Consider the following 27,007-nt stretch of genomic DNA (forward strand, 5'->3'; position numbering starts at 1 on the left):
TTGTTCATTTTGAATGCTTTCGAATTCACTTTGCATGATTCATTACTTGAGCCTTTAAAAAGTTGATCTGCTAATTATCTTTCAGTAAATAAGTGTGGAGTTGCTGTAAGGGATGTAACCAATTAGGAAGCTTATGAAGACATGCCTATTCTCTTTACTTAAAGCTATACTCTTTTTTGTTTCTGTTTTGTTTGCTTTATGAAGGCAGAACACTCAATTCTCACTCAATATACATAAGTTTATTTAAACTGTTTTATTTGATCATTGCAATGGCAATTGTGAATTAAATTTTTAAAAAGATATGCAAAAAAATGGTTCAACAATTTTTTTTTTGTTATTTTTTTGATACCTGAAAAAAGGGCGCAAGCACCTTTATTTACAAAATAGCATGTAGCCTTCATAGAATCATAGAACGGTTAGGGTTGGAAGGGACCTCAAAGATCATCTAGTTTCAACCCCCCTGCCATGGGCAGGGAAACCCTCCACTATACCAGGTTGCCCAAAGCCTCATCCAACCTGGCCTTGAACACTGCCAGGGATGGGGCATCCACAACTTCTCTGGGCAACCTGTGCCAGTGCCTCACCACTCTCAATGTAAAAAATTTCTTCCTTATATCTAATATAAATCTGCCCTCTTTCAGTTTAAATCCATTGCCCCTTGTCCTATCACTACATGCCCTTGTAAAAAGTCCCTCTCCAGCTTTTCTGTAGGCCCCCTTTAGGTACTGGAAAGCTGCTATAAGATCACCCCAGAGCCTTCTCTTCTCCAGGCTGAACAGCCCCAACTCTCTCAGCCTGTCTTCATAGCAGAGGTGCTCCAGCCCTCGAATCATCTTCGTGGCCTCCTCTGGACCCGTTCCAGTAGCTCCATGTCCTTCTTATGTTGGGGACTCCAGAGCTGAAGGCAGTATTCCAGGTGGGGTCTCACGAGAGCTGAGCAGAGGGGCAGAATCACTTCCCTTGACCTGCTGGCCACGCTCCTTTTGATACAGCCCAGGATACGATTTGCTTTCTGGGCTGCCAGTGCACATTGCCAGCTCATGTTGAGCTTCTCATCAACCAGCACTCCCAAGCCCTTTTCCTCAGGGCTGCTCTCAATTCATTCTCCGCCCAGCCTGTACTTGTGCTTGGGATTGCCCCGACCCACGTGCAGGACCTTGCACTTGGCCTTGTTGAACTTCATGAGGTTCTCACAGGCCCACCTCTCCAGCCTGTCAAGGTCCCTCTGGATGGCATCCCTTCCCTCCAGTGTGTCCACAACACCACACAACTTGGTGTCATCTGCAAACTTGCTGAGGGTGCACTCGATCCCACTGTCCATGTCTCCTGGACATCTCCATGTCCATGAACCTCATCATAGAAGGCCACCAAGTTAGTCAGGCACGATTTGCCCTTAGTGAAGCCATGTTTACTGTCACCAATCACCTCCTTATTTTCTATGTGCCTTAGCATAGTCGCCAGGAGGATCTGCTCCATGATCTTGCCAGGCACAGAGGTGAGACTGACTGGCCTATAGTTCACACTTTCAGGTTCTTAAGATGGTCTCGGACCTGATCTTCTCCTACAGTGGGCGGTTCTTCATTCTCCCAGTCCCTGCCTTTGCCTTCTGTGACTTGGGCTGTGCCGCTGGAGCTCTTGCCAGTGAAGACTGAGTGTCACGTTTTGAGGTCAAAAGACCAGTCTATCAGCTCCCAAGTCAGGCAAGACCCTTGGGTCCGACTCCCCCTGCCTTCTCTTGGCAGCTCAGTAGGTCGGAGGGTGATTCGCCCACTTATTAAGGGATCGTCACTAGTAGTACTATGGGCCAGCTCCTTATAATAATTCAAAAGTTTCCGGAAACATGCATATATATTTTATTTGTGACAGAATACAGGTTCGAGGATAGCCGGTGATAGTGACTGACTACAAAAACAACTTTAATTGAAATACTGCAGTGATAATATAAAATGATTACTGATCAGTGATAATATTAAATAGCTAGCAAGATGTTAGTAAGTAATTAAGTAAGTGCACATAACACAGAGTTCTTACCCAATAGGCGTCCCTATGGAGGGGAGAAGAGAGGTTCAGCCCGTCGACTGATCCCAGACGTTCCGATGGGGGGGGCTTCTCCCTAACATCCCCTTTGTTTGCTGCTATTTTATACTTTTTTCATATCTTTTAGGTGGAGCTCGAGTGACTCTAGTCATACATAACTTTTATTAGGATTGGTGTAAATTTCTCTCGTGAGGGGTGTTCACGAATTAGGATTGGTGTAAATTGCTCGTTTGAGGGGTGGTCGCAGCTCGGAGGCGGGTGGAGGTGTGACTTCGTAGCTGAAGGACACAATTTCGCCATCACTGCTGAGACAGCGGTTGTGATTCACTTCCCTCAATGGCATTTTTATGGTTATCTTTACCAGGCGCCTCTCATCCCTGATAACAGGGATGAGCCGTGATACCTCCGTACCACTCTACTCCCCATCTCAAGGGTATTGAGGCCTTGTTCGTTCCTGGGAGCAGCAGCTGTGCTTCATGTCAGAGCTGCTCTAATATTAGTTTGAATTCTAGGGAACAATATTCTCCCATTCCCCTCCAATTTCAGTCATTTTCCCACATAATCCACCCCGTGACTATAGTCACTCGAGTTTCACAATGCCTGAATAGGTTTGGGGATGCCCATAGTGTGTGGGACATCAACTGTGTTATGCGCACTAGATATGGATTCTAAATAGGTTAAGCTCTTCCAAATTCTCACGTACACCACTGCCAGTAAAACAAAACAAAGCAAAGTTAGGATTAAAAGAACAACAACAGGGTGAAGCATTCTGTCGAAAACTCCTGTGGCAGTGGGTGACCGTCCAAAAAGGGTATCCCACCATTGGTGTTCTGATGTACGGTAATCAGAGTCCTTTAAATCCTGATGTTGTAGCAGCTTCATTCCAAAAGGCACTGGTGACAGTTCCCGAATTAGGGTAAGATTTGCTTGCAATAGTTGAGAAGATATGACTGGTGCTAAATAGGTAAAGTCGCATCCTACAATCTCAACAAAATTACACACACAAAGATTTGAATAGTTTTTCATATCTACTCCATTTTTCCGGGTCCATACTCTATGCTATAGAGGATAGAGTATAGTTCCGTTGTGATTTAATTTTAATGCAATGATGGGATGTATCGTGAATACTGAAGCATTGTATATAGTCAGTACGAAAGCTGTGGCTGTGTTGGTGGTGAAGTCATAAGTGAAATTTCCCAAATCACTTTCCTAATTTCAGTGGGTAAGGTGCCTTTTTCACCTTCCCTTATAAAAACTATTGATTAGTTCCCAAAGCCAATAGGGAAAATCATAAAGAATGCTCCAATTTATTCAAGTCACTGATTGCGGTGACTAGTTTGTTCATCAATACTTCAGAATCCACGCTATTTAGATGCCTTGTATACAGTCAATGTTTGTGTAGGTGTATCCACTTGTCCACGTGCAGATCATTCAAAGTACCTGTAAAAGAAAAAGAAAAACACGCGCTCGGTTGCTAATACAACCGGCAAATGTAGTTAAAATGTTCTGAGCAATGCCAGCAGGTAGTGGTGTGCCTTTGTGGCTACCCACTTCTCTGCTCGCACCAGAGACAACAGGTCTTTGTGGCAATGGGAACCATGTTCACTGAGCTCCCATTCTACACAGATAGGATTTATCAGGTGGATGAGACAGAGTTGTTGAAATAATCTCAGTCCTTTTATCAGGACCTCTAATGCATCTCCATGCTGGTTGGTCCAGTCCCATGATCTGCCTTTTTTGAGCAAATCATACAAGGGACGAGCAACAATGGAAAAACTGGGGATGCGTTTATGCCAGTAACTTAAAGTTCCCAGGGTTTGCTGCAGCTCTTTTTTGTTGGAAGGATTTTGTCCGTGCTCTATTTTTTCCAGAGCGTCCGGAGGGACAGAAGTAGCTCCTTGAATTCGAGTCACTAATTCTGTGATGTTTGGTAGGGCTGCTGTTAGAGGCGCAGTGTTGGCATTTAATTGCCTGTAACCAAAGGTGAGCCTCCACTGTCCGTTTGGCTTTTCAAGCAGCCAGACAGGAGAATTGTAGGGTGAGTGAGTGCGTGTAATTATACCTCGCTCCTCTAGATCTTTTACCACCCCGTCAATCCCTGCCTGCGCTGCAGCTGGCAGAGGATTTTGTTTTGTATTTGTGACTCGGGATGGGGGCAGGGGAATAGACACTTTTAAGGGTTTCAGTTTTACAAAATCAGAATCGATCCACAGCCGATCTTCATTACCCCGCCCTGCAAAACTCTTTAAGGAACTATCAGGCAATTTCCATGACCTGCCATATAGCAAATCAAAGCTTAATATGTTAGTGCAGGCAGCACCGACTGGCACTTCAGCACGGGTTAGTTTTTTATCTCCTGGAAGCCACAGAGCTGTTTTTGCTGTTAGTTGTTCTCCTTTAGTCTCAACAACCTTCACTTTGTGGCGACTGGGTGTTATGTTTAGATCCTCAGCAGCTTTTTCAGTTATTACTGATGTTTTTAAACTATCAGGGAGACCACGAATTAGAGGTGTTAGTTGTGCTCGATCAATGGGAGCCAACACTGAGGATTTTCTTGTCGGGTCTCTCTCATGCATTGCTTGTGTGCATGCCACCTTTGGCACTGCGGAAGCCAAATCAGAGAACCCCATAGTGGTAATTCTCAGCAGATCACCTTTTTTCTGAGGATCTATACCACCTGCCCAGTATGCCACTCGTGTAGTTAAAGAACAATAATGGTTTCCAGGTATAGTAGTTAAAAACACACCAGGACCCCAAAAACCTTCTGCCTCCTCCTCACTTAGTAAAATCTGATCTCCCCCTGTAAGGGAGACTTGCCACACATATTCCATTTCTGACTCCTCCAGATGTTTGGAGTATTTTTGTTTTAGTTTTGCCGATTCAGCAGGGGACCGGGGGACTGTTTGCACAGTGGCGTGAATTTCTTCACTGTTATCAAGAGCAGTTTCGATCTTTATTAACGGTCTTAAAGGAAGTGGCTGAGAGTTGGGATCGGGGGTCCTCATGATTTCTCCGTCCCAAGTCTCAGCGCCTGTGTACTGAACAGACTTACGGACTTGTTCGATCGAAACAGAGGATTGTTTTTCCAGCACCTCTCTCTCTCTGCACTGTACTGCAGCAAGCAGAGTTTTAAGGTGGTCCAATTCTGATTTAAGATGATCATTTTGGTTTTTCAGTTTTTCTTTTGTCTCCCTCTCAAAAGCTAATGATGATTTCAATGTCTCATTTTCTGATTTTAAAGCAGTGTATTCTACATCTGCAATTTGTGTGGAGGGGGCAGAAAAATCTTTAGCTTCTTGCTGTACACAAGACAAACAGGCTCCAAGCACTGCACAAACAACTGCTTTACCCTCTTTAAATTGCTGCTCAGCCTGACATTTTTCAATGCATTCTACCACTTTCTTTTTATCCTTCCAATACTTTTGAGCCCACTCCTTCCCAACTGGGGAAGGGGCACATTTATGTTTTCGTAGCAGTTTATCCATGGCTATCCTGCCCGTGACGCCAATTTTACTGTCACGTTTTGAGGTCAAAAGACCAGTCTATCAGCTCCCAAGTCAGGCAAGACCCTTGGGTCCGACTCCCCCTGCCTTCTCTTGGCAGCTCAGTAGGTCGGAGGGTGATTCGTCTGACTTATCGTGGGATCCGTCACTAATAAACAAACAGGAGGTAATTTGGCCAGTATACCAGCTCCCAAGTTAGACGAGACCCTTGGGCCCGACTCCCCCTGCCTTCTCTTGGCAGCTCAGTAGGTCGGAGGGTGATTCGCCCACTTATTAAGGGATCGTCACTAGTAGTACTATGGGCCAGCTCCTTATAATAATTCAAAAGTTTCCGGAAACATGCATATATATTTTATTTGTGACAGAATACAGGTTCGAGGATAGCCGGTGATAGTGACTGACTACAAAAACAACTTTAATTGAAATACTGCAGTGATAATATAAAATGATTACTGATCAGTGATAATATTAAATAGCTAGCAAGATGTTAGTAAGTAATTAAGTAAGTGCACATAACACAGAGTTCTTACCCAATAGGCGTCCCTATGGAGGGGAGAAGAGAGGTTCAGCCCGTCGACTGATCCCAGACGTTCCGATGGGGAGGGCTTCTCCCTAACATCCCCTTTGTTTGCCGCTATTTTATACTTTTTTCATATCTTTTAGGTGGAGCTCGAGTGACTCTAGTCATACATAACTTTTATTAGGATTGGTGTAAATTTCTCTCGTGAGGGGTGTTCACGAATTAGGATTGGTGTAAATTGCTCGTTTGAGGGGTGGTCGCAGCTCGGAGGCGGGTGGAGGTGTGACTTCATAGCTGAAGGACACAATTTCGCCATCACTGCTGAGACAGCGGTTGTGATTCACTTCCCTCAATGGCATTTTTATGGTTATCTTTACCAGGCGCCTCTCATCCCTGATAACAGGGATGAGCCGTGATACCTCCGTACCACTCTACTCCCCATCTCAAGGGTATTGAGGCCTTGTTCGTTCCTGGGAGCAGCAGCTGTGCTTCATGTCAGAGCTGCTCTAATATTAGTTTGAATTCTAGGGAACAATATTCTCCCATTCCCCTCCAATTTCAGTCATTTTCCCACACTGAGGCAAAGAAGTCATTGAGAACCTCAGCCTTCTCCTTATCACAGGTAGCCAGGTCCCCTGTTTCCTTCCTGAGAGGGCCTACATCTTCCCTAGATCTCTTTATCACTGACATATCTATAGAAGTTTTTCTTGTTACCCTTGATGTCCCTAGCCAGATTTAACTCTATCAGGGCTTTAGCTTTCCTAACCTGATCTCTGGTTGCTCGGACAATTTCCCTGTATTCTTCCCCAGCTACCTGTCCTTGCTTCCACCCCCTATAGGCCTTCTTTTTGTGCCCGAGTTGGTCCAGGAGCTCCTTGTTCATCCAGACAGACAATGTTACAAGGAGTGTCCCAGCAGCTAGCGGTGGTGGTAGAAACTTTTCAGCAGGCCATAACCCCCCCTGCAGTAAGTGAGGTCGTGAAAGACACCTCTAAAATAAGTGACACTTCTGCTGGGAAGTTGCCACCCGCACCTAAGCCAAGAAAAAGGCTGCCAAAATCTGCCCGTTTAGTGCAACCAGACCCCCTGGGAGCGTCTACAGTGACAGTTCAACTTCGTGACCCAGTACTTTTCTGGGACGAGGTTAGAATGAAAGCAATAGAGGCCAGAGACTGGGACCTAGCTGAAGCTCTGGGGGTACCAATCAACAATAAAGTTTCATCTACAACAGAAATGGGGCGAGGGCCTAGTGCGTTCCCTGTGGTACTAGCCCTTCCGGGTTCCTTGCGTGCTAAGAAGAAGCAGCAGAAGTGTTATAGATGTGGAAACCTGGGACATAAAAAAAAATCAGAATGCCCAGGGCAGAAAGGCCAAAGGCGGACAATAAATGCCGGAAAAGTTAATGGCTCAGTTAATTGCCATAAATGTGGAAAACAGATGTTACAGGTGCAGGAAAATAGGCCATATTGCTAGACACTGCAGGTCAAAGGTTTACGCTAACGGCCAGCCAAATCCGAGAAATGGCAGAAAGAGAAAGAGTGCGCAGATGTCTTACGGTCCAGGCAAACCCTTTGCAGGAACGTTGCAGCAGCCGCAGACCAGTCCGGAAAAGACCCCTGAGGGAATGTTGCGGCAGCCGCAGGTTAAACATCAGGAAAAGCAGCCAGAACAGCCAGGGTGGATGTATCCGACATCATCAGAACAATGGATATATCCACTGCCGACTTGGTATGATAAAAAAATATAAGAATGACTTCCCCATGACCCGGTCTCAAAGGTATTCGACATGGTGGCTGTATATGGAATCAGGACATTAGAAACCCCTAAAGGTCATTAGATGTTTTTTCAAAAAAAAAAAAAAAAAAGGGGGGGAATTGTCAGGGAAGCTTTCTGGCTGCTACATGGGCTGAATAGAAAGCACCTGTGCCTCATCAAGACAGGTGCTGTGAGTCACGTTGGTCAGCCGGAGACCACGTGACCCATGGCCGGTTTAAAGGCAGGGCACTCCCCTCAGGGAGCGGGGGCAGTTCCCTCCTGGAGATTGGAGAGGTAGGAGCCCCTGGAGAGCAGTGAGTTGGAGCTCTCTGTTGGGTAGCCTCTGATTGGGATTGAGACCCTTAAGAATTGAGATAAGAGCCTTCTGATATACAAGGGGAATCACAACGGCCTTTTGGGTTGTGATTCCTGAAGACGAGATACCAGCAGTCCGCAACAATTGTCATGACCTGCTGCAGTATTATTGGCTGTGCTGCCTGTACCTGGGCCAGATATCCAGATACTGAGGCTATAGGCATTACAAAATCCATAGAGGAAGGAGGGGGGGCTGCTGGGGCAAAGGGCAGGGGACGTTCTAACACCTCTTGCAGGGTGGGACAGAGTTCCTGCACAGTCCCCGCAATTTTCTTGATTTCTTTGAACAGTGAGGATATACCTAATTCACTGTCCACACTGTCTGAGGCCAGTCCTCCCTCAGACAGTTCGTCATCTCCTTCAAAACCTTTGCCCACTGATACATAGTCTGTTAATTCATCTTCTTCTGCCAACCCCTTTTGAATTATATTGTCTAGAGCCCTCCATGTACGCAGCAGGTTTATCTCGGTTAAGTCCTTATTCTCAAACACAGTCTCACAAAGTAACTTATCTCCCAGCTTTTTCCAAAGCTCTAGGTTAAAGGTGGTGGTAAGGCCAGCTAGGCCTTCATGTTCCGCCGCCCAATTAAGTTATATAAGTCTTCATTACTTATATTGGCCCCCACAGCCATTACCACAGATTTAAGGAAAGTGAAGGTCTGGTTCTCCTTGACAAAATTCTGACCCATGTCCACTCCCAGCGGCTCACCTTGCTCTAGATATCTAAGTTGAAGACGCAGTTCTCCTGCTGCTCTCAAGCTTCGCTGGGCTTTAACTCCACCGCAGTTCACCTTGCGGTCCAGACGGTTCACGTTTTGACAAATCACATCGGGATCACCAATTGTCGCGGACCACTGGTATCTCATCTTCAGGAATCACAACCCAAAAGGCCATTGTGATTCCCCTCATATATCAGAAGGCTCTTATCTCAATTCTTAAGGGTCTCAATCCCAAACAAAGGCTACCCAACAGAGAGCTCCAACTCACTGCTCTCCAGGGGCTCCTACCTCTCCAATCTCCAGGAGAGAACTACCCCACTCCCTGAGGGGAGTGCCCTGCCTTTAAACCACCCATGGGTCATGTGGTTTCCAGCTGACCAATGTGACTCACAGCACCTGTCTTGATGAGGCACAGGTGCTTTCTATTCAGCCCATGTAGCAGCCAGAAAACTTCCCCAACACAGGGCCTCGTCCCATTGTACTCCAGCGAGGAGATCCCTGAAGAGGCCAAAGTCTGCTCTCCTGAAATCCAGGGTAGTGAGCCTGCTATGCACCCTCCTTGCTTCTCTAAGTATCTTGAATTCTACCATTTCATGATCGCTGCAGCCAAGGCTGTCCTTGAGCGTCACGTTCCCCACCAGCCCTTCATTGTTGGTGAGAACAAGGTCCAGCGTAGCACCTCTCCTCCTTGCTTCCTCTACCACTTGGAGAAGGAAGTTATCATCCATGCATTCCCAGAACCTCCTGGATTGCCTATGCCCTGCTGTGTTGTCCTTCCAACAGATATCAGGGTGGTTGAAGTCCCCCATGAGGACCAGGGCTTGTGAACGTGAGGCAGCTCCTATCTGTCTGTAGAGGGCCTCATCCACCCAGTCCTCCTGGTCAGATGGTCTGTAGCAGACCCCTACTACTACATCCCCTGTCCCTGCTCTCCCTTTAATCCTAACCCATAAGCTCTCAGTTGGGACCTCATTCGTCCCCAGGTGCAGCTCCATGCACTCTAGCTGGTCCTTGACATCGAGGGCAACTCCTCCTCCTCCTCTTCTCCCCTGCCTATCCTTCCTAAAGAGCCTGTACCCTTCTATTCTGGCACTCCAGTCATAGGATTCATCCCACCATGTCTCCGTGATGCCAATAAGATCATATCCCAACAGGCGCACACACACACTTCTAACTCCTCTTGCTTATTCCCCGTGCTGCATGCATTGACATAAAGGCATTTAAGTTGGGCCCCAGATGAATCTGACTTCCTGGCTGGAGCGGCTGGAATTCCCTTCTTCTGTTCTACAGGTACTTCCAGCATATCTTTATCATTCTTGATATTACCCCCTCCCCCTTCAAATCTAGTTTAAAGCCCTGTCAATGAGCCCTGCTAGCTTTTGCGCTAAGACCCTCGTTCCCCTCTGAAAAAGACAAGTTTTATCTGGTGCCAGTAGGCCTGGTGCCATATGACCCATGCCATTGTCAAAAATCCAAAATTGTGGCGATAACACCAGCCACAGAGCCACTTATTAATTGATTGAATGGACTTGCTTCTTCCAGTGTCATTGTTCTCAACTGGAAGGATGGATGAAAAGATTACCTGTGCCTCAGATCTTCTTACCAGCTGTCCCAGGGTCCTGAAATCCCTCTTGATCAACTGTGGACTCCGTGTTTTGGTTTTGTCTCCACCCACATGGAAGAGTAGTAAAGGATAGTAGTCTGTGGGCTGTACTAGGCTAGGAAGTTTCCTAGCGATGTCTTTAACCCGAGCTCCAGGGATGCAGCAGACTTCCCTCAGAGCAGGGTCAGCCCGGCATATTGGACCTTCTGTCCCCTTCAGATGGGAGTCACCTATAACTACTACCCTTCTTTTCTTCCCTGTGGAGGCAGTCTTGATACAATGGGTAGCCCTCTCTGACCCTGGTGACACCTCCAGTGCAGATGGTCCCTCAGCTTCACCATCCATCAACGGGCCTTCCGCTTCCAGAGCCTCACACCTGTTGTTCAGGGGCACCTGGGGAGCTGAGGTAGGCAAGGAGCAGGGGGGTCGCCTGTTGCCCCGAGCACGGACTTTTTTCCATTCATGGTTCACCTTTGACCTACTGTCCTCTGCTGTGTGGGGTGAGGAATCAGAATGCCCTTTGTTTTGGGTTGCCATTTCTGGGTCTTCCTGTTTATGTTCTTGTTTCAGGTCGGGCAGTGCCCGACACTTCTGATCTTTTTCTTTCTCAGGCTCCTTGATACTTCTCAGCCTTTCTACTTTCTCCTGCAGTTCTACAACCATGATAAGGAGATCTTCCACCTGGTCACACCTCACACAGCTGTTCTCACTACTTACCATGGAGAGGCTCAGGCACTCCCTACAGCCTGAGACCTGGACAGCCATGTCCCTCTGTGGGAGCTCTGTCTGCGCTCCCACACCCCTCTTGCCAGGTGTGAAGGTCTTCGCCTTCCACCGGGTGGTCACCATGGCTGAGTTTTTCTGAGAAGGTGACAGGTGACTGCTAAACTTCCCTCTTGAGCAGCAGCCTGACTGAGCCCTTCTCTCACACCCTGCCGCGCAAACTGCCATGCCACGCCCTGTTTGCTCGTCCTGGTCGCCACGCTCCTGGTCGCACTTCCTGGGCGGGTTTTTTATAGGGGTGGGAGGGACCGCCGTTGCTCTGGCAACACCTAGGCCACATCAGCATCTCCCGCAAAAGCTGCCGGCTCCTGGGAGATGATCTCTTCACTCCCTCGGCATCTCCCGACTTTTCGAGAAAAGCCCGTGTGTGTGCCGAGATCTGCCACTGCGCAGCGGGTCGGTCCTGCTCCGGCACAGCTCCTTCGGCTCCTTCCCAAACACAGTGTTTATTCTATAAAAATATAATGCATTTTCTTAAAGTTTACAAAGATATTGTTAAATTAGTGTGGTGGGTTGACCTTGGCTGGATGACAGGTGCCCACCAAGCCGCTCTATCACTCTCCCTCCTCAATTGGACAGGGGAGAGAAAATATGACAAAAGGCTCACGGGTTGAGATAAGGACAGGGAGACATTACTCATCAATTACCATCATGGGCAAAACAGACTAGACTTGGGGCCATTAATTTAATTTATTACCAATCAAATCAGAGTAGGATAATGAGAAATAAAAACAAATCTTAAAACACCTTCCCCCTTACCCCTCCCTTCTTCCCAGGCTCAACTTCACTCCTGATTTTTCTACCTCCTCCCCTTGAGTGGCACAGGGCGACAGGGAATGGGGGTTGCAGTCAGTTCCTCACACTTTGTCTCTGCCACTCCTTCCTCACTTCCCCTGCTCCAGTGTGGGGTTCTACCCATGGGAGACAGTTCTCCATGAACTTCTCCAATGGGAGTCCTTCCTGTGGGCTGCAGTTCTTCATGAACTGCTCCAGTGTGGGTCCCTCACAAGGTCACAAGTCCTGCCAGCAAACCTGCTCCAGCATGGGCTCTCCATGGGGTCACATCCACCTGCCCCGGTGTGGGGTCCTCCACGGGCTGCAGGTGGATATCTGCTCCACCATGGACCTCCACGGGCTGCAGGACGACCACCTGCCTCACCATGATCTTCACCACCGGCTGCAGGGGAATCTCTGCTCTGGTGCCTGGAGCACCTCCTCCCCCTCCTTCTTCACTGACCTGGGTGTCTGCAGAGTTGTTTCTCTCACATATTCTCACTCCTCTCTTCCAGCTGCTGTTGCGCAGCAGTTTTTCCCCCTTCTTAAATATGTTATCACAGAGGCGCTATCAATGTTGCTGATTGGCTCATCCTTGGCCAACAGCCAGCTCTGTCTTGGAGCCAGCTGGCACTGGCTTTAGTGAACATGGGGGAAGCTTCTGGCATCTTCTCACAGAAGCCACCCCTGCAGCCCCCTGCTACCAAAACCTTGCCATGCAAATTCAGTACAATTAGTTAAAAATTAAATTAAAAGTAGCTTCTTCAAGAAATTTGTCTTCTGGATTGTCACAGACCACTGGTATCTCATCTCCAGGAATCACAACCCAAAAGGCCATTGTGATTCCCCTCGTATATCAGAAGGCTCTATCACACTCCAAAGGTCCTTATCACAACCAAAGGCTTCCAACAGAGAGCTTCAACTCACTACTCTGCAGAGGCTCCTACCTCTCCAATCTCCAGGAGGGAACTGCCCCACTTCCTCCTGGGAGTGCCCCGCCTTTATGCCTCCCATGGGTCACGTGGTCTCCAGCTGACCAACATGACTCACAGCACCTGTCCTGACAAGGCACAGGTGCTTTCTATTGTAGCAGCCAGGAAACTTCCCCGACACTGGATCATATTTTTATGTATGTTCTCAACATCAGAATAACAATCTGTGAAGAATAAACCTGCATTTATGAAGGTGTACCCCCATTAGTTTCTGGATTTGTTCTCCGTTCATTTTAATTATGTCCTTTTTCCTATCACAACTGGTCAGTGAACCAACTAGAGAAGGTGGTCCCCTAGACCTGCTGTTTGTAAACAGAGAAGGTCTTGTGGGAGATGTGATGGTTGGAGGACGCCTGGGGCATAGTGACCATGAGATAATAGAATTCTCAATTCTAGGGGAAGTTAGGAGGGGGAGCACTAAAACAGCCAAGCTGGACTTTGGGAAAGCTGACTTTGGGCTGTTTAGAAGTCTGGTTAATAAAGTCCAGTGGGAGACAGCTCTCAAGGGTAAGGGGGCGCAGGATGGCTGGTTACTACTCAAAAAGGAAATTCTGGAGGCACAGGAGCGAGCTGTCCCTGTGTGCCGGAAATCGAGCCGCTGGGGTAGAAAACCGGCTTAGATGACCAAGGAGATTCGGGAACACCTCAAAAGAAAAAGGGATGTCTATAAGTCTTGGAAGAATGGGCAGGCATCCAGGAATCAATACAGGGAGGAAGTTAGGACATGTAGGGAGAAAATCAGGGGGGCAAAAGCCCAACTGGAACTTAGACTAGCCTGCTCCATAAAGGACAACAAAAAGTCCTTCTATAAATAAATTAATAACAAAAGGAAGGCTAAAGATCACCTCCAGCCCCTACTGGACACAGGAGGTACGTTATTCACTAGTGATGAGGACAATGCTGAGGTCCTTAATGCCTTCTTTGCCTCAGTCTTTAATAATAAGGTTAGTAGTTCCCAGGTGAGCTAGCCTATGGTGTCTGAAAGCAGGGAGGGAGAGCAAATCGAAGCTCCTGTGATCCAAGAGGAACGGGTCAAGGATTTGCTTTGCCAGCTGGATGCCCACAAGTCTATGGGGCCTGATGGTATCCACCCGAGAGTCCTGAGAGAGCTGGCAGATGTCATTGCCAAACCCCTGTCCATTATCTTTGGACAGTCTTGGCTCACTGGGGAAGTTCCGCTGGACTGGAGGCTGGCGGATGTTACCCCCATTTACAAAAAAGGGCGGAAGGAGGATCCGGGGAACTACAGGCCTGTCAGTTTGACCTCGGTGATGGGCAAAGTCATGGAACAGGTTATCTTGAGTGCTATTAATGAGCACATACAGGTTAACCAGGTGATCAGGCCCAGTCAACATGGGTTTATGAAAGGCAGGTCTTGCCAATCAAACCTGATCACCTTCTATGATGGGGTGACCCGCCTGGTTGACGAGGGAAGGGCTGTGGATGTAGTTTTCCCTGACCTCAGTAAAGCCTTTGATACAGTTTCTCATAGTGATCTGGTTGAGAAACTGATAACTGCTGGCCTGGATAGGCACACCCTCCTTTGGGTTAAAAACTGGCTGGATGACCGGGCCCAAAGAGTGGTGGTAAATGGGGCTAAATCCGGCTGGAGGCCGGTCACCAGTGGGGTTCCCCAGGGCTCAGTGCTGGGTCCGGTTCTGTTTAACATCTTTATCAATGACCTGGATGAGGGGATTGAATGTACCCTCAGTAAGTTTGCGGACGACACCAAGCTGGGAGGCTGTGTCGATCTGCTCGAGGGTAGGGAGGCCCTTCAGAGGGATTTGAACAGACTGGATCGTTGGGCTGAGGCCAATGGCATGAGCTTTAATAAGGCCAAGTGCAGAGTCCTTCACTTGGGGTGTAAAAACCCCAAGCATCGCTACAGGCTTGGGGAAGAGTGACTGGAGAGCTGCCTGGCGGAGAAGGACCTGGGGATGTTGGTTGACTACCGGCTTGATATGAGCCAGCAGTGTGCCCAGGTGGCCAAAAAGGCCAATGGGATACTGGCATGTATCAAGAATAGTGTAACCAGCAGGAATAGGGAAGTGATCCTGCCCCTGTACTCGGCACTGGTGAGGCCGCACCTGGAATATTGTGCCCAGTTTTGGGCCGCTCGCTTTAAGAGGGATATTGAGCTCCTGGAGCGAGTCCAAAGAAGGGCAACTAAACTGGTCAATGGGCTGGAAAATAAAACTTATGGGGAGCAGCTGAGGGAGTTGGGGCTGTTTAGCCTGGAGAAGAGGAGGCTGAGGGGAGACCTGATTACGGCCTACAAATACTTGAGAAGGGATGGTGGGGAAGTGGGGGAAGGGCTCTTCACATTAGTGATGGATGATAGGACAAGAGGAAATGGGTATAAGCTTAGTCAGGGGAGATTCAGGTTGAATGCTAGAAAGTATTTCTTCTTTGAAAGGGTTGTCAGCCACTGGAATAGGCTGCCCAGGGAGGTGGTTGAGTCCCCATCCCTGGATGTGTTTAAGAAAAGGGTGGATGAACTACTTAGGGATATGGTTTAATGGGAGATTAGGGACGCTTGGACTGGATGATCTCTAAGGTCTTTTCCAACCAGGAAATCTAGGAAATCTAGGAAATCTAGGAAATCTAGGAAATCTAGGAAATCTAGGAAATCTAGGAAATCTAGGAAATCTAGGAAATCTAGGAAATCTAGGAAATCTAGGAAATCTAGGAAATCTAGGAAATCTAGGAAATCTAGGAAATCTAGGAAATCTAGGAAATCTAGGAAATCTAGGAAATCTAGGAAATCTTCAGAGTCTGATAGGACAGTGTTAAGGACATCTGGGTACTATGACTGTAATTTTGATTTTGTATTCTGTTTGGATTTCTTTTAAGTTTAGCCTCTGTGAATACTTATGAGTTTTAGAGTTCTTAACACTTGCTCTTCAGTTTATTAAAATGCTTCTCTAATGTATCTTCGTCAGTAATTGACATATATTCAGAATTTGAAGTTAATGTTGCTGTTAATATCTGAAGAAAAAAATAACATTAAATATGTTTGATTTTTGCTGTAGATATAGAATGATAAAACCTATAATCCAAAACTAGAACAAAAATATAATTAACTTACTTTCTCTGTGTAGCCCACTGTTTGTGAACGGGAGCTCTGTGTATTTGCTTTCCAAACATTAGGAGTGATGAATGAAGCTGCTGCTGAAATTGCAACTGGGGCTCAGGTAGAATTATCTAATGCTTATTACATGTGTGGTTTTCTATAGAATACTCAGTCTTCTCAATCTCATCTAGTATTTTTTTTGACTTGTATTCCCCATATGAGTACTCTTTGGTAAGTATTATTTACTAGTCCACTCTTATAGCTGTAAATACACTGGTTTATGCATGGCATTTTCAAACAGTACTAATGAGGTGCTTCCATTGTTTTGTTTCCATGTAATTAGAGTAACCCTGTTTTCTTGTTCTGTTTTATTTAATTAGGTCACCTGGGTTGTTAATAAAGGAAGCCATTGTCATTTGGAGATAATACCCATTTATTTTCACTTAATGAGCTATTAGTACTCTTATGCAATTAATAAACTACTTCCTATTAATGGTGTTGAGATGCAGCTATCCACTGAGCATCTATTGTTTTGATCATTAAATAACAGTGGGAAAGTCCTTACTGATGTCGCTACATAGGGTTTTTTCTCTTTTCTCAAGGATCAGGAATTTAATGTAAGCTTGCTTCCTGACTCTAAGTTCAGTTATTAATGTAGTTATAACCATATCATTGTTTTCTTTCATAATTTTCTATGTGCCTTAAACCAAAGTATTTTAAACTATGTTTCTAAATCACCATTTAACCTTAGGTTACAATAGTTACAGGATTTCAGTAAATTAAAAAATATAAAAGGTCTTATGTTTAATATCTTTTTAAGATCTTAAGTTAAAAATTTACACATCTTATGGAAAAGTGCATTCCTCTCTGATTTCCTAAACATGTGTCACTCACTGTGCACTTATGTAGTAAGCAACATGGGTTTTGGAAGAGCAAATGTTCAGTTCAGTTAACTTTAACTAGTACTAGTGAGTCTAGCCACTGGAAATAAACTATTTGGCTAAGTGCCTGAATACCACCTATGGGCATATCCTCAAAGGAAGAAATTTGCAGCAGTGTACACCAGCTTCTTCACTTGAGTATATAACTGTGGGATCTGAACATCAGCTCATGTGATGTCTGAAGACAGCGAGATGGCTATATTTGCAACATCTAGCATGCCAAACATTGGGATACCTGTGCAAGCTTATAAGAAGTGTAGAGAGGTGTGCTGATGAAGCCTCACCTCTTCCCCAGCCTGAAGTCCTCAGCTATGTGTTTCTGTGCAGCTGGAGTTTTATTTTTTTAATGTAGGCACTTACATGGTATTTAGGTACAAACAAGTAGCTCTCACTTCTCTTTTTAAATATAGCTGACAGGAGAGGTGGTCCTGATGAGCGCTCACTCTGTGTTTTATGTAGATATCACTGTTGCAGGCATATGTGGAGCTTACTCTAGATCTCTAGAGTACCTCTACATCTACAGGGCGCTTCTAAAGAGTACTGAAGTGATTACAACCTTAATGGTATTTAAAAGATAAGAGGTTTTGTAGATTGTCCCATTGGACCTAGATGACTAAATTTTGCTAAGTCTCACTCTAGTGATAGCATTGCACCCAGCTCACTACATCTGATCTGGTTGAGCTCCCATTCCTGTTTGCAGAAAGAATTTAACACTTTTAGGGTTTGATTCATCTGAGCTGTTTTTGACATTAGTTTAGGATGGTGTGAATCACAGTATAGACTATCAGCACACTGGTTATTTTCTCCATCGATTATAGAGAACCTAGGCTGACTAGTAAGAGGTAGGTGTTCACATTGTGAATCTCTACATTTTGTCAGATGAATCTTCCTCCAAATCATTTTGTATAGTGAAAGAGTCTAAATATAGGTTCCCATTATTAGAAATTACATCCTGTGCTTTCAGCTAGTTTCCTAAGGTATATACCTCTACTTTGTCACTCCCAATTTTCTGATGACTCCTTCTTAATAAGAGATTGTACTTTCTAAAACTTTCAAGCCTGAACTCATCTTGCCTTATTTTAGTCACATAGTCAAAATGCCTGAAAATTAAATGTCTGATTTGTTGATAGGTCAGACTCCATGTAGAGAGTCTCTGGAGAGGAGAGGCACTGAGAGACTGATGTCATAAGAGAATTGTAATCAGCAAGTGTCATCTTGTCCTCCTTGAAAATTTTTAAATCCTAATTTATGTACTTCAGTATCTACTGCTAAGGAGAAGTTCAGGTCCAGCTATAAGGACATTTGCAGAATCATAGAATCATAGAATCATAGAATCATAGAATCATAGAATCATAGAATCATAGAATCATAGAATCATAGAATCATAGAATCATAGAATCATAGAATCATAGAATCATAGAATCATAGAATCATAGAATCATAGAATCATAGAATCATAGAATCATAGAATCATAGAATCGTTAGGGCCAGAAGGGACCTTCAAAGGTCATCTAGTCCAACCCCCCTGCAAGGAACAGGGATATCTCCAACTAGATCAGGTTGCTCAGGGCCTCGTCCAACCTGGCCTTGAACGTCTCCAGGGATGGAGCATCCACCACCTCTCTGGGCAACCTGTTCCAGTGTTCTACAACTCTCATGGTAAAAAATTTTTTCCTAATATCCAACCTGAATCTACCTCCCTCTATTTCAAAACCATTACCCCTTGTCCTATCACAACAGGCCCTCCTGAATAGCCTCTCCCCATCTTTCCTGTAGGCCCCCTTGAGGTACTGGAAGACCACTATAAGGTCACCCTGGAGCCTCCTCTTCTCCAGGCTGAACAGCCCCAACTCTTTCAGCCTGTCCTCATAGGAAAGGTGCTCCAGCCCTCTTATCTTCGTGGCCCTCCTCTGGACCCTCTCCAACTGGTCCATGTCCTTCTTATGTTAGGGGCTCCAGAACTGGACGCAGTACTCCAGGTGAGGTCTCACGAGGGCAGAGTAGAGGGGGAGAATCGCCTCTCTCAACCTGCTGGCCACGCTCCTCTTGATGCAGCCCAGGACGCGGTTGGCCTTCTGGGCCGCAAGAGCACATTGCCGGCTCATATTGAGCTTCTCGTCCACCAGTACTCCCAAGTCCTTCTCCTCAGGGCTGCTCTCGATCCATTCTCCGCCCAGTCTGTATTTGTGCCTGGGATTGCCACGACCCAGATGTAGGACCTTGCATTTGGCCTGGTTAAACTTCATGAGGTTGGTACGGGCCCACCTCTCCAGCCTGTCGAGGTCCCTCTGGATGGCATCCCTCCCTTCCAGCGTGTCAACGGCACCACACAGCTTGGTGTCATCGGCGAACTTGCTGAGGGTGCACTCCATGCCACTGTCCACGTCACCGACAAAGATGTTGAAGAGGGCCGGGCCCAACACGGACCCCTGAGGGACGCCACTCGTGACAGGTCTCCACTTGGACATCGAGCCGTTGACCACTACTCTCTGAGTGCGGCCATTGAGCCAATTCCTTATCCACCAAGTGGTCCATCCATCAAACCCATGCCTCTCTAGTTTAGAGAGAAGAATGTCGTGCGGGACAGTGTCAAAAGCTTTGCACAAGTCCAGGTAGATGATATCCATTGGTCGACCCTTGTCCACCGATGCTGTCACCCCATCATAAAAGGCCACCAAGTTGGTCAGGCACGATCTGCCTTTGGTGAAGCCATGTTGGCTGTCACCCACCACCTCCTTGCTCTCCATGTGCCTTAGCATGGTTCCCAGGAGAATCTGCTCCATGACCTTGCCAGGCACAGAGGTGAGGCTGACCGGCCTGTAGTTGCCCGGGTCCTCCTTGTTCCCCTTTTTAAATATGGGGGTTATGTTCCCTCTCTTCCAGTCATCGGGGACCTCGCCAGACCGCCACGACTTCTCAAATACAATGGCCAGTGGCTTGGCAACTTCATCCGCCAGTTCCTTCAGGACCCGCGGATGGATCTCATCAGGTCCCATGGACTTGTGCACCTTCAAGTTCCTCAGATGTTCCCGAACCTGCTCTTCAAGTACAGTGGGCGGTGGTTCATCCTCACAGTCCCTGCTAGTTCTTTCCACAGCTTGGGTGGTAAGACAAGAGGCTTTATCAGTGAAAACTGAGGCGAAAAATTCATTGAGTACCTCAGCCTTCTCTATGTCCCGGGTGACCAGAGCACCAGTATCCTTCTGGAGGGGGCCTACGTTCTCCTTGGACTTCCTTTTGTCCCCTACATACCTATAGAAGCTTTTCTTATTGCTTTTTATATCCCTTGCCAAATTTAATTCCTTCAGGGCTTTAGCCTTCCTCACTTGATCCCTGGTCACTCGTACAGCTTCTCTGTATTCCTCCCAGGCTATCTGTCTCCGCTTCCACCCTCTATAGGCTAACCTCTTCATTTTCAGTTGGTCCAGGAGCTCCTTGCTCATCCACGCGGGCTTCCTGGTCTTTTTGCCCGACTTGTTCTTCATCGGGATGCACCTCTGCTGAGCTTGGAGGAGGTGCTCCTTGAATGTGGACCAACTTTCCTGGGCCCCTCGTCCCTCCAGGGCCGCCTCCCATGGCACTTTGCCCATCAGGTCCTTGAAGAGGCCGAAGTCCGCCTTCTTGAAGTCTAGGGCACAGAGCTTGCTGAATGGTTTCCTTGCTGCCCCATGGATCTTGAACTCCACCGTGTCGTGGTCACTGCAGCCAAGGCTATCCTTAAGTGTCACATCGCCCACCAGTCCCTCTCTGTTGGTGAGCACAAGGTCGAGCATGGCACCCCTCCTTGTTGGCTCCTCTATCACCTGCAGGAGGAAGTTGTCATCCACGCATTCCAGGAACCTCCTGGACTGCCTGTGCCCTGCCGTATTGTCTCTCCAACAGATGTCAGGGTGGTTGAAGTCCCCCATGAGGACCAGGGCTTGTGACTGCGAGGCTGCTTCTATCTGGCTATAAAGCGCCTCATCTGCTCTGTCCTCCTGGCCAGGTGGCCTGTAACAGACCCCTACTGTAACATCGCCTATCCGTCCCCGTCCTCTAATCTTGACCCATAAGCTCTCTGTCAGCTCCTCCTCCAACCCCAGGTGAAGCTCCACGCACTCCAGCCGGTTGCTGACGTAGAGAGTGACACCCCCTCCTCGTCTCCCCTTCCTGTCCTTTCTAAAAAGCTTATACCCCTCCATGTTGACACTCCAGTCATAGGAGTCGTCCCACCACGTCTCCGTGATGCCAATAAGGTCGTAGCCCTGCTCATGTGCACGCATCTCCAGCTCATCCTGTTTATTTCCCATGCTGCGTGCGTTGGTGTACATACACTTCAGCTGGGCCTCCGACAAAGCCGACTCGCTGGCTGGAGCGACAGGGGTTCTCTTAGACGGCAGTGTAAGATCATTCGAACATACCTGCGATCCTTCCTCAGCTTCTGGACCCTCGGTGCTGGCACTGGTGCCATGCTGACAGCAGTATAAATCTGACTTCTTGGCTGGAGCGGCTGGAATTCCCTTCTTCTGTTCTACAGGTACTTCCAGCATATCTTTATCATTCTTGATATTCCCCCCCTCCCCCTTCAAATCTAGTTTAAAGCCCTGCCAATGAGCCCTGCTAGCTTTTGAGCTAAGACCCTGGTTCCCCTCTGAGAAAGGCAGGTCCCATCCGGTGCCATCAGACCTGGTTCAGCGAAAGCCTCCCCATGATCAAAGAAACCAAATTTCCATCGGTGGCACCAGCCTCTGAGCCATCTGTTAATCAAATCTGATTTTCTGTTCCTTTCTATGTTCTTTCCTGCCACTAAAGGGACTGAAGAAAACACTACCTGGGCTCCTGACCCTTCGACCAGTCACCCCAATGCCCTGAAGTCCCTTTTGATGTCCTTTGGACTTCTCTCTGTTAGCTCATCAGTTCCAACCTGCATGACCAGTAATGGATAATAATCAGAGGGCCGTACCAGAGCAGGGAGTTTCCTAGTGATGTCCCTGACACAGGCCCCAGGGAGGCAGCAGACTTCCCTGTGGGTTGGGTCCGGTCGACATATTGGCCCCTCTGTTCCCTTCAGAAGGGAATCACCTATGACAATTACCCTCCTTTTTCTTTTAACAGGGGCAGTCAGAAATCATGGAGCAGACTGACTCCCCTTAGGCAACCCTCTGCGTGGGCCCTCGTCTATGCTTTCTTCTTTTGATGAGGTTTTAATACCGATGGCAGTCCAATCCAGCTTTGGAGACACCTCCAAGCAGGGACAGCCATCACCCTCCCTGTCATCCAGTTCCCCTCACAGAGCACTGTACCTGTTACATAAGGTCACCTGGGGGGGCAAGGGAATTGCCAGGCAATTGTGCTTGCCTCGCCAAGCAGGGACCTTGTGCCATTGCTCCTCATCCCTTAATTCCTCACATTCCCTGATCCTCTTTACCCTCTCCACTTCTTTCTGCTCTGCCACAACCAGATTATGGCAGCTGTCAATTTCTTTCTCACTTTCCCTAATTATTCTTAACCTATTCACCTCCTCCCTGAGTTCCAGCACTTCATCCTGGAGCTGCACCACCCGGCTTAGCAGGTCATCGACCTGCTCGCACCTCACACAGCCATCCTCAGGGTTGCTCCCAGCTACCAAGGATAAGCTGTGACATTCCTCACAGCCTGTGACCTGAACACCCACATCCCTTCGAGTGGGTGCTGAAAGCACATTTTTCCTCCTCCGAGTCGCCACCATGACTCCCTGATAAGATGAAGTACCTCAAATCCCGTCCAAGGAGCTGTAGACTGCAGCAGTTGTCCCCTCGTTAGGCAGGAACAATAGCCTTCCCCAGCTCCTTCGCAGTGCCCTCCCTGAGGGTCGCTGCCCTGACTGAGGCTATTTATAGCCCAGTGACTCACAGCTGTGCTGGCTCCGCCCGGCTCTCGCAGCAGCCCGCCTACACCGGCACCGCCCCCAACAGCGGCAGATCTGGTCCCGGCTAGAAAATGCTTCCAGAAAAGCCCTAGAAAAGAGCTTTTCTTCGGCTTTTTCCTGCAGTAGCTCTCCCCAGTCGCAGTCTTACCTGCTCTGAAGTGGATCTCCGCAGATCCACAGCACTTCCTATTACCAAGGAACACATACACAAGTTTGTATTATGTTTGTATTAGACTTACCTCCCAGTTTAAGTTGCTCTATATTCCATCAGCTCAAAACAATGATCTCAAGGGAAATCAGGGGTTTAATTAAGCCTGATCTATGCACGTTTTCCCCCATGTCAGAACAATATGCTGATATCATGGTAAAGAACAACATAGGAGTCAATAGTTGGTTTAAAGGAGGGCTTTGGGACAGTTTTCTAAGAACTGTGCCAATTTTAAAACAAAGTCCCATTGTGCAAATCATAAAGCAAGACAACTTTGGGACACTGCATTAAGAGATTTGGGGACTCAATCAACATTTCCCTAGCAGTTTTGCAACTGGAGGCTAAGAAGTGCTTCTGAGAAGCAGGGTGTATGAACTCAGGCTCAATTTCATGATAATAATACATTTACACAGTTGCAGGCCTGTTGCCTGACCTGACTGTGTATGCAGACTACTGGTCTCCTTTGCAAATGCTAATGTGGATGCCCTATTTTGAAACATTCATCACACTTGCAGGTATTATAAACTGGAAAGAAATCAGAGCACCATGGAGGAAGGAATCATTATTTAAATAACTTAATTTTTCAATATATGTGAGATGCTTAGTAACTGGAGCTAACAATATTTTTAAACTGATGGAGAAAATTGTCCATTCGTGCTAAAGGAGCAGAGGAGAATGGCAACAGTATGACTCACTGCAGTGCAGTTCCTTTTCCCTTTCATCATGATTCTTATTTTCATTCTGCTTCTCTAAAGGATCATCAATTCTTTTTACTCCAAATTATCAGATACAATGGCAGATATATAATAACTTCTAGAACAGCTTGAGCTGTGAGATAATATCTGATCCGTGTGGAACTATGGGAGGAACCAGGGATGCCTACTAAGTACGACTCATCTCATCTTTTCCTTTCTTTCATGGAAAAGTCTGTTTTCACACAGGAATGTTTTCAGAAGTCACAGAGAAACCAGGGAGGAAATGAGCTAATTTGCAGCTACGTTTTTATGTAGCAACTTTGGATTTCATTGTGAGCTAGATTTAAGTTTCACAGTTGCCAGAAAGCTGCATTCTCTGTTTTGCGATTGCTGTAGTCTATTTTTAACCTCTGAGTTACAAATTTTGAAACAATTATACAGAAATCTGTTGCTAAGTTATATATGTACCTATGTGTACATATGTGAATACATGCCTATATACATATTACAGGTACGATCTTACGGCAAAATCTTGGACATCATAGATATTCAAAGCCATGTCATAATTTTGTACAACAGGAAGGAAGGAAGAGGATCTCCCAGTGTGAACCATGCAAATGACTGTTAAATCACTGCACTGTTCTGACTTTAGCAGAAGCAATGTTTGCTAGCGTTTCTATGATTAAAATCTTCAGAAGAACAGCAGGCAGTGGTACAGATTCACAATCCCTTCCTTTTTCTTAAGAAACATTTTTCACTGTCATCTACTGCACAAAGATGCACAAAGATACACAGATTCAGCACAATTTCATTTCCCTAGAGAATTAATTTCATACGGGAATTAGCACATGTACACAAGAGAAAGCAGGACTGCAAGCAATGTATTTCATGTGATAATACATTTAGGACTAGATACTGGTACTACTTATGCATCTGGAATAATGTACCAGGGCTAGACTCAAAGTCTGTTGAGGTCAATGGAAAAATTTCAGTCTTAAACTATGTCCTGTGGATAACATGGTTTGGGTAATATAGATAACAAAGAAATATGGTATTACTGTAATGTGTAAAAAAAGCAGACTGGATGATAGAATATGAAAGTGTATATATTAAATAAATATTTTTCTTTATCCCTAGGTGGTTGATCTGTTAGTATCCATGTGTCGATCTGCGTTAGAGTCACCTAGGAAAGTTGTCATTTTTGAGCCATATCCTTCTGTAGTTGATCCTAATGATCCTCAGATGCTGGCCTTTAACCCCAGGGTAAGTAGTTATCTTTCATTAAGTCATAGCTCGATTTCAATCATGCGATAGATTTCAAAGAAAAGCTGTCTTCTGGAGGAGTCTCCTTTACTGTAAGAGGTAACAGTTCCAGAACATAGCACAAACATGTGACTATTTTCAGAAATTTGTAGGTTTTTTTAATTGTCTCTGAGAAGGTATTTGTGAATAAACTGTAAGTTGCATTCAAAGTTATGTTGAAGTCAAAAACTTCTTTTAGGGTAAAAATTTTAGGTGCAAAATTTTATATTCTTAGTGTCTTTCAGTGTACACATTGGACACAAAGAGAAAGATGGCCTTTGGGAGATGTAAACCATGTAGACTGGGGGATTTCCAGTCCATCTGTGATGGCTTAGCCCAGCTGGCAGCTAAGCTACCATGTGGCTGCTTGCTCACTCCTTCCCCCTTGATGGGATGGGAGGAGAAAATCGAAAGAAAAAGGGTAAAACTCATGGGTTGAGATAAGGACAGTTTAATAGGACAGCACGAAGAGAGAAGGGATAATAACAACAATAATACTAACAAAAGAGCAATATGAAACAAATGACACAATTGCTCACCACCCGGAACCCAGCCCGCACAGGATCTACAATGCCCCTCCTCTGGCTAGCACCCTCAATATATATACTGAGCATGATGTCATACAGTATCAAATAGCCCCCTGGCTAGTTTGGGTCAGCTGTCTTAGCTGTGTCTCCATCCAGCTTCCCGTGAAAAATTAACTCTATCCCAGCCAAACCCAGGATGTTGTCCGCCCCTTATTCTCTTTTCTTCTCCTTTATAGTTGTTGTGGAAGCTGAGTGAGGAGTGGTAGGTGTTGTTGTGCTAGACTTAATAATGTCTATTTTAAATCTAAATTCTAGTCCCACAGTGTGGCAAATCCAGTGACAGATTATGATGACAGATTGTACCAAAGTAAAATTGTGCCGACAGCTCAATTTTCTTTCAGTGGCACAAAGTACCATATCCCAATTTGCTGTCGGGCTTGATATAAGGTTATACTTGTGTCGTGGTTTTAGGCTGATCCAGCAACTAAAACTCACACAGTCTCTCCTTCTCCAATAAAGTAGAGAGGAGAGAAAAAAAACAAAAGGACTGAGGGTTGAGGCAAGAACAGAGGGAGCACCCACCAACCATGGTCCTGGGCAAAACAGGCAGCGCTTTTCTCAAAGCAAAACAGTTTATTAATGATTACTTAGAAGGACAAAGGGAAATAAAAACCGATTACTTGAGAGGACAGAAAGAAACAAAACCAGATCTTAAAACCGACACCTTCCCCCCCCCACCTTCCTTTTCCTCCCGGCTCTACCTCCTCCCCCCAGCAGCACAGGGGGCAGGGACTGGGGGAGTGCAGGTCAGTTCATTCCGTGCTGTTACTGCTGCTTCTTTCTTAAAGGAGAAGGAGTCCTTACACCCTTTTCCCCTGCTCCAATGGATCCCCTACCCACGAGGAAAAATCCACAAATTTCTCCAACGTGAGTCCAGCCCACTGGAAACAATCCTTCCCCACAGATTGCTCCGGTGTGGGCTATACCACAGTCTCGGGTACTTAGGGAGCTGTAGCCACTCGCTCCGGCGTGGGTCGTCACGAAGACTCCAGATGCCTTTCTGCCTTGCCGTGCCCCCAACACGACCATCCTCGGGCTCAGGCATCTTCTCCCCACGGGCTGCGAGTGGGTCGCTGCTCCACCGAGGCCGTCCTGGTTGCAGGGGGGCAGCCTGCTATCTCACCATCAGCCGCAGGGGAAACTCGGCTCCGGCACACCTCCTCCCGCTCCATCCTCACTGACCTGCTGTCGATGCGGCTGTTTCTCTCAGATCTCAGTCCTCTCCAGGTGAACTCAGCCCAGTGGGCACCCTGG

The 27,007-nt window shown here is 46.6% G+C and overlaps 1 protein-coding gene across 1 annotated transcript in view; it reads left to right on the forward strand.

The window, feature by feature from the left end:
- The window catches only part of LOC147526206 (protein mono-ADP-ribosyltransferase PARP8-like), a gene marked incomplete at its 5' end in the record, with an annotated part of 222,393 nt that overhangs the window by 166,543 nt on the left and 28,843 nt on the right, over positions 1 to 27,007 (forward strand). Inside the window, 2 exons of the mRNA XM_086630266.1 lie at positions 16,162 to 16,254; positions 25,002 to 25,127. Of these exons, the coding sequence (XP_086486392.1) occupies positions 16,162 to 16,254; positions 25,002 to 25,127 (219 nt within the window). The remainder of the gene's footprint in view (positions 1 to 16,161; positions 16,255 to 25,001; positions 25,128 to 27,007) is intronic.

Source organism: Tauraco erythrolophus, chromosome W, assembly GCF_009769465.1.
Source record: "Tauraco erythrolophus isolate bTauEry1 chromosome W, bTauEry1.pri, whole genome shotgun sequence".
Classification (NCBI taxonomy): Eukaryota; Metazoa; Chordata; class Aves; order Musophagiformes; family Musophagidae; genus Tauraco; species Tauraco erythrolophus.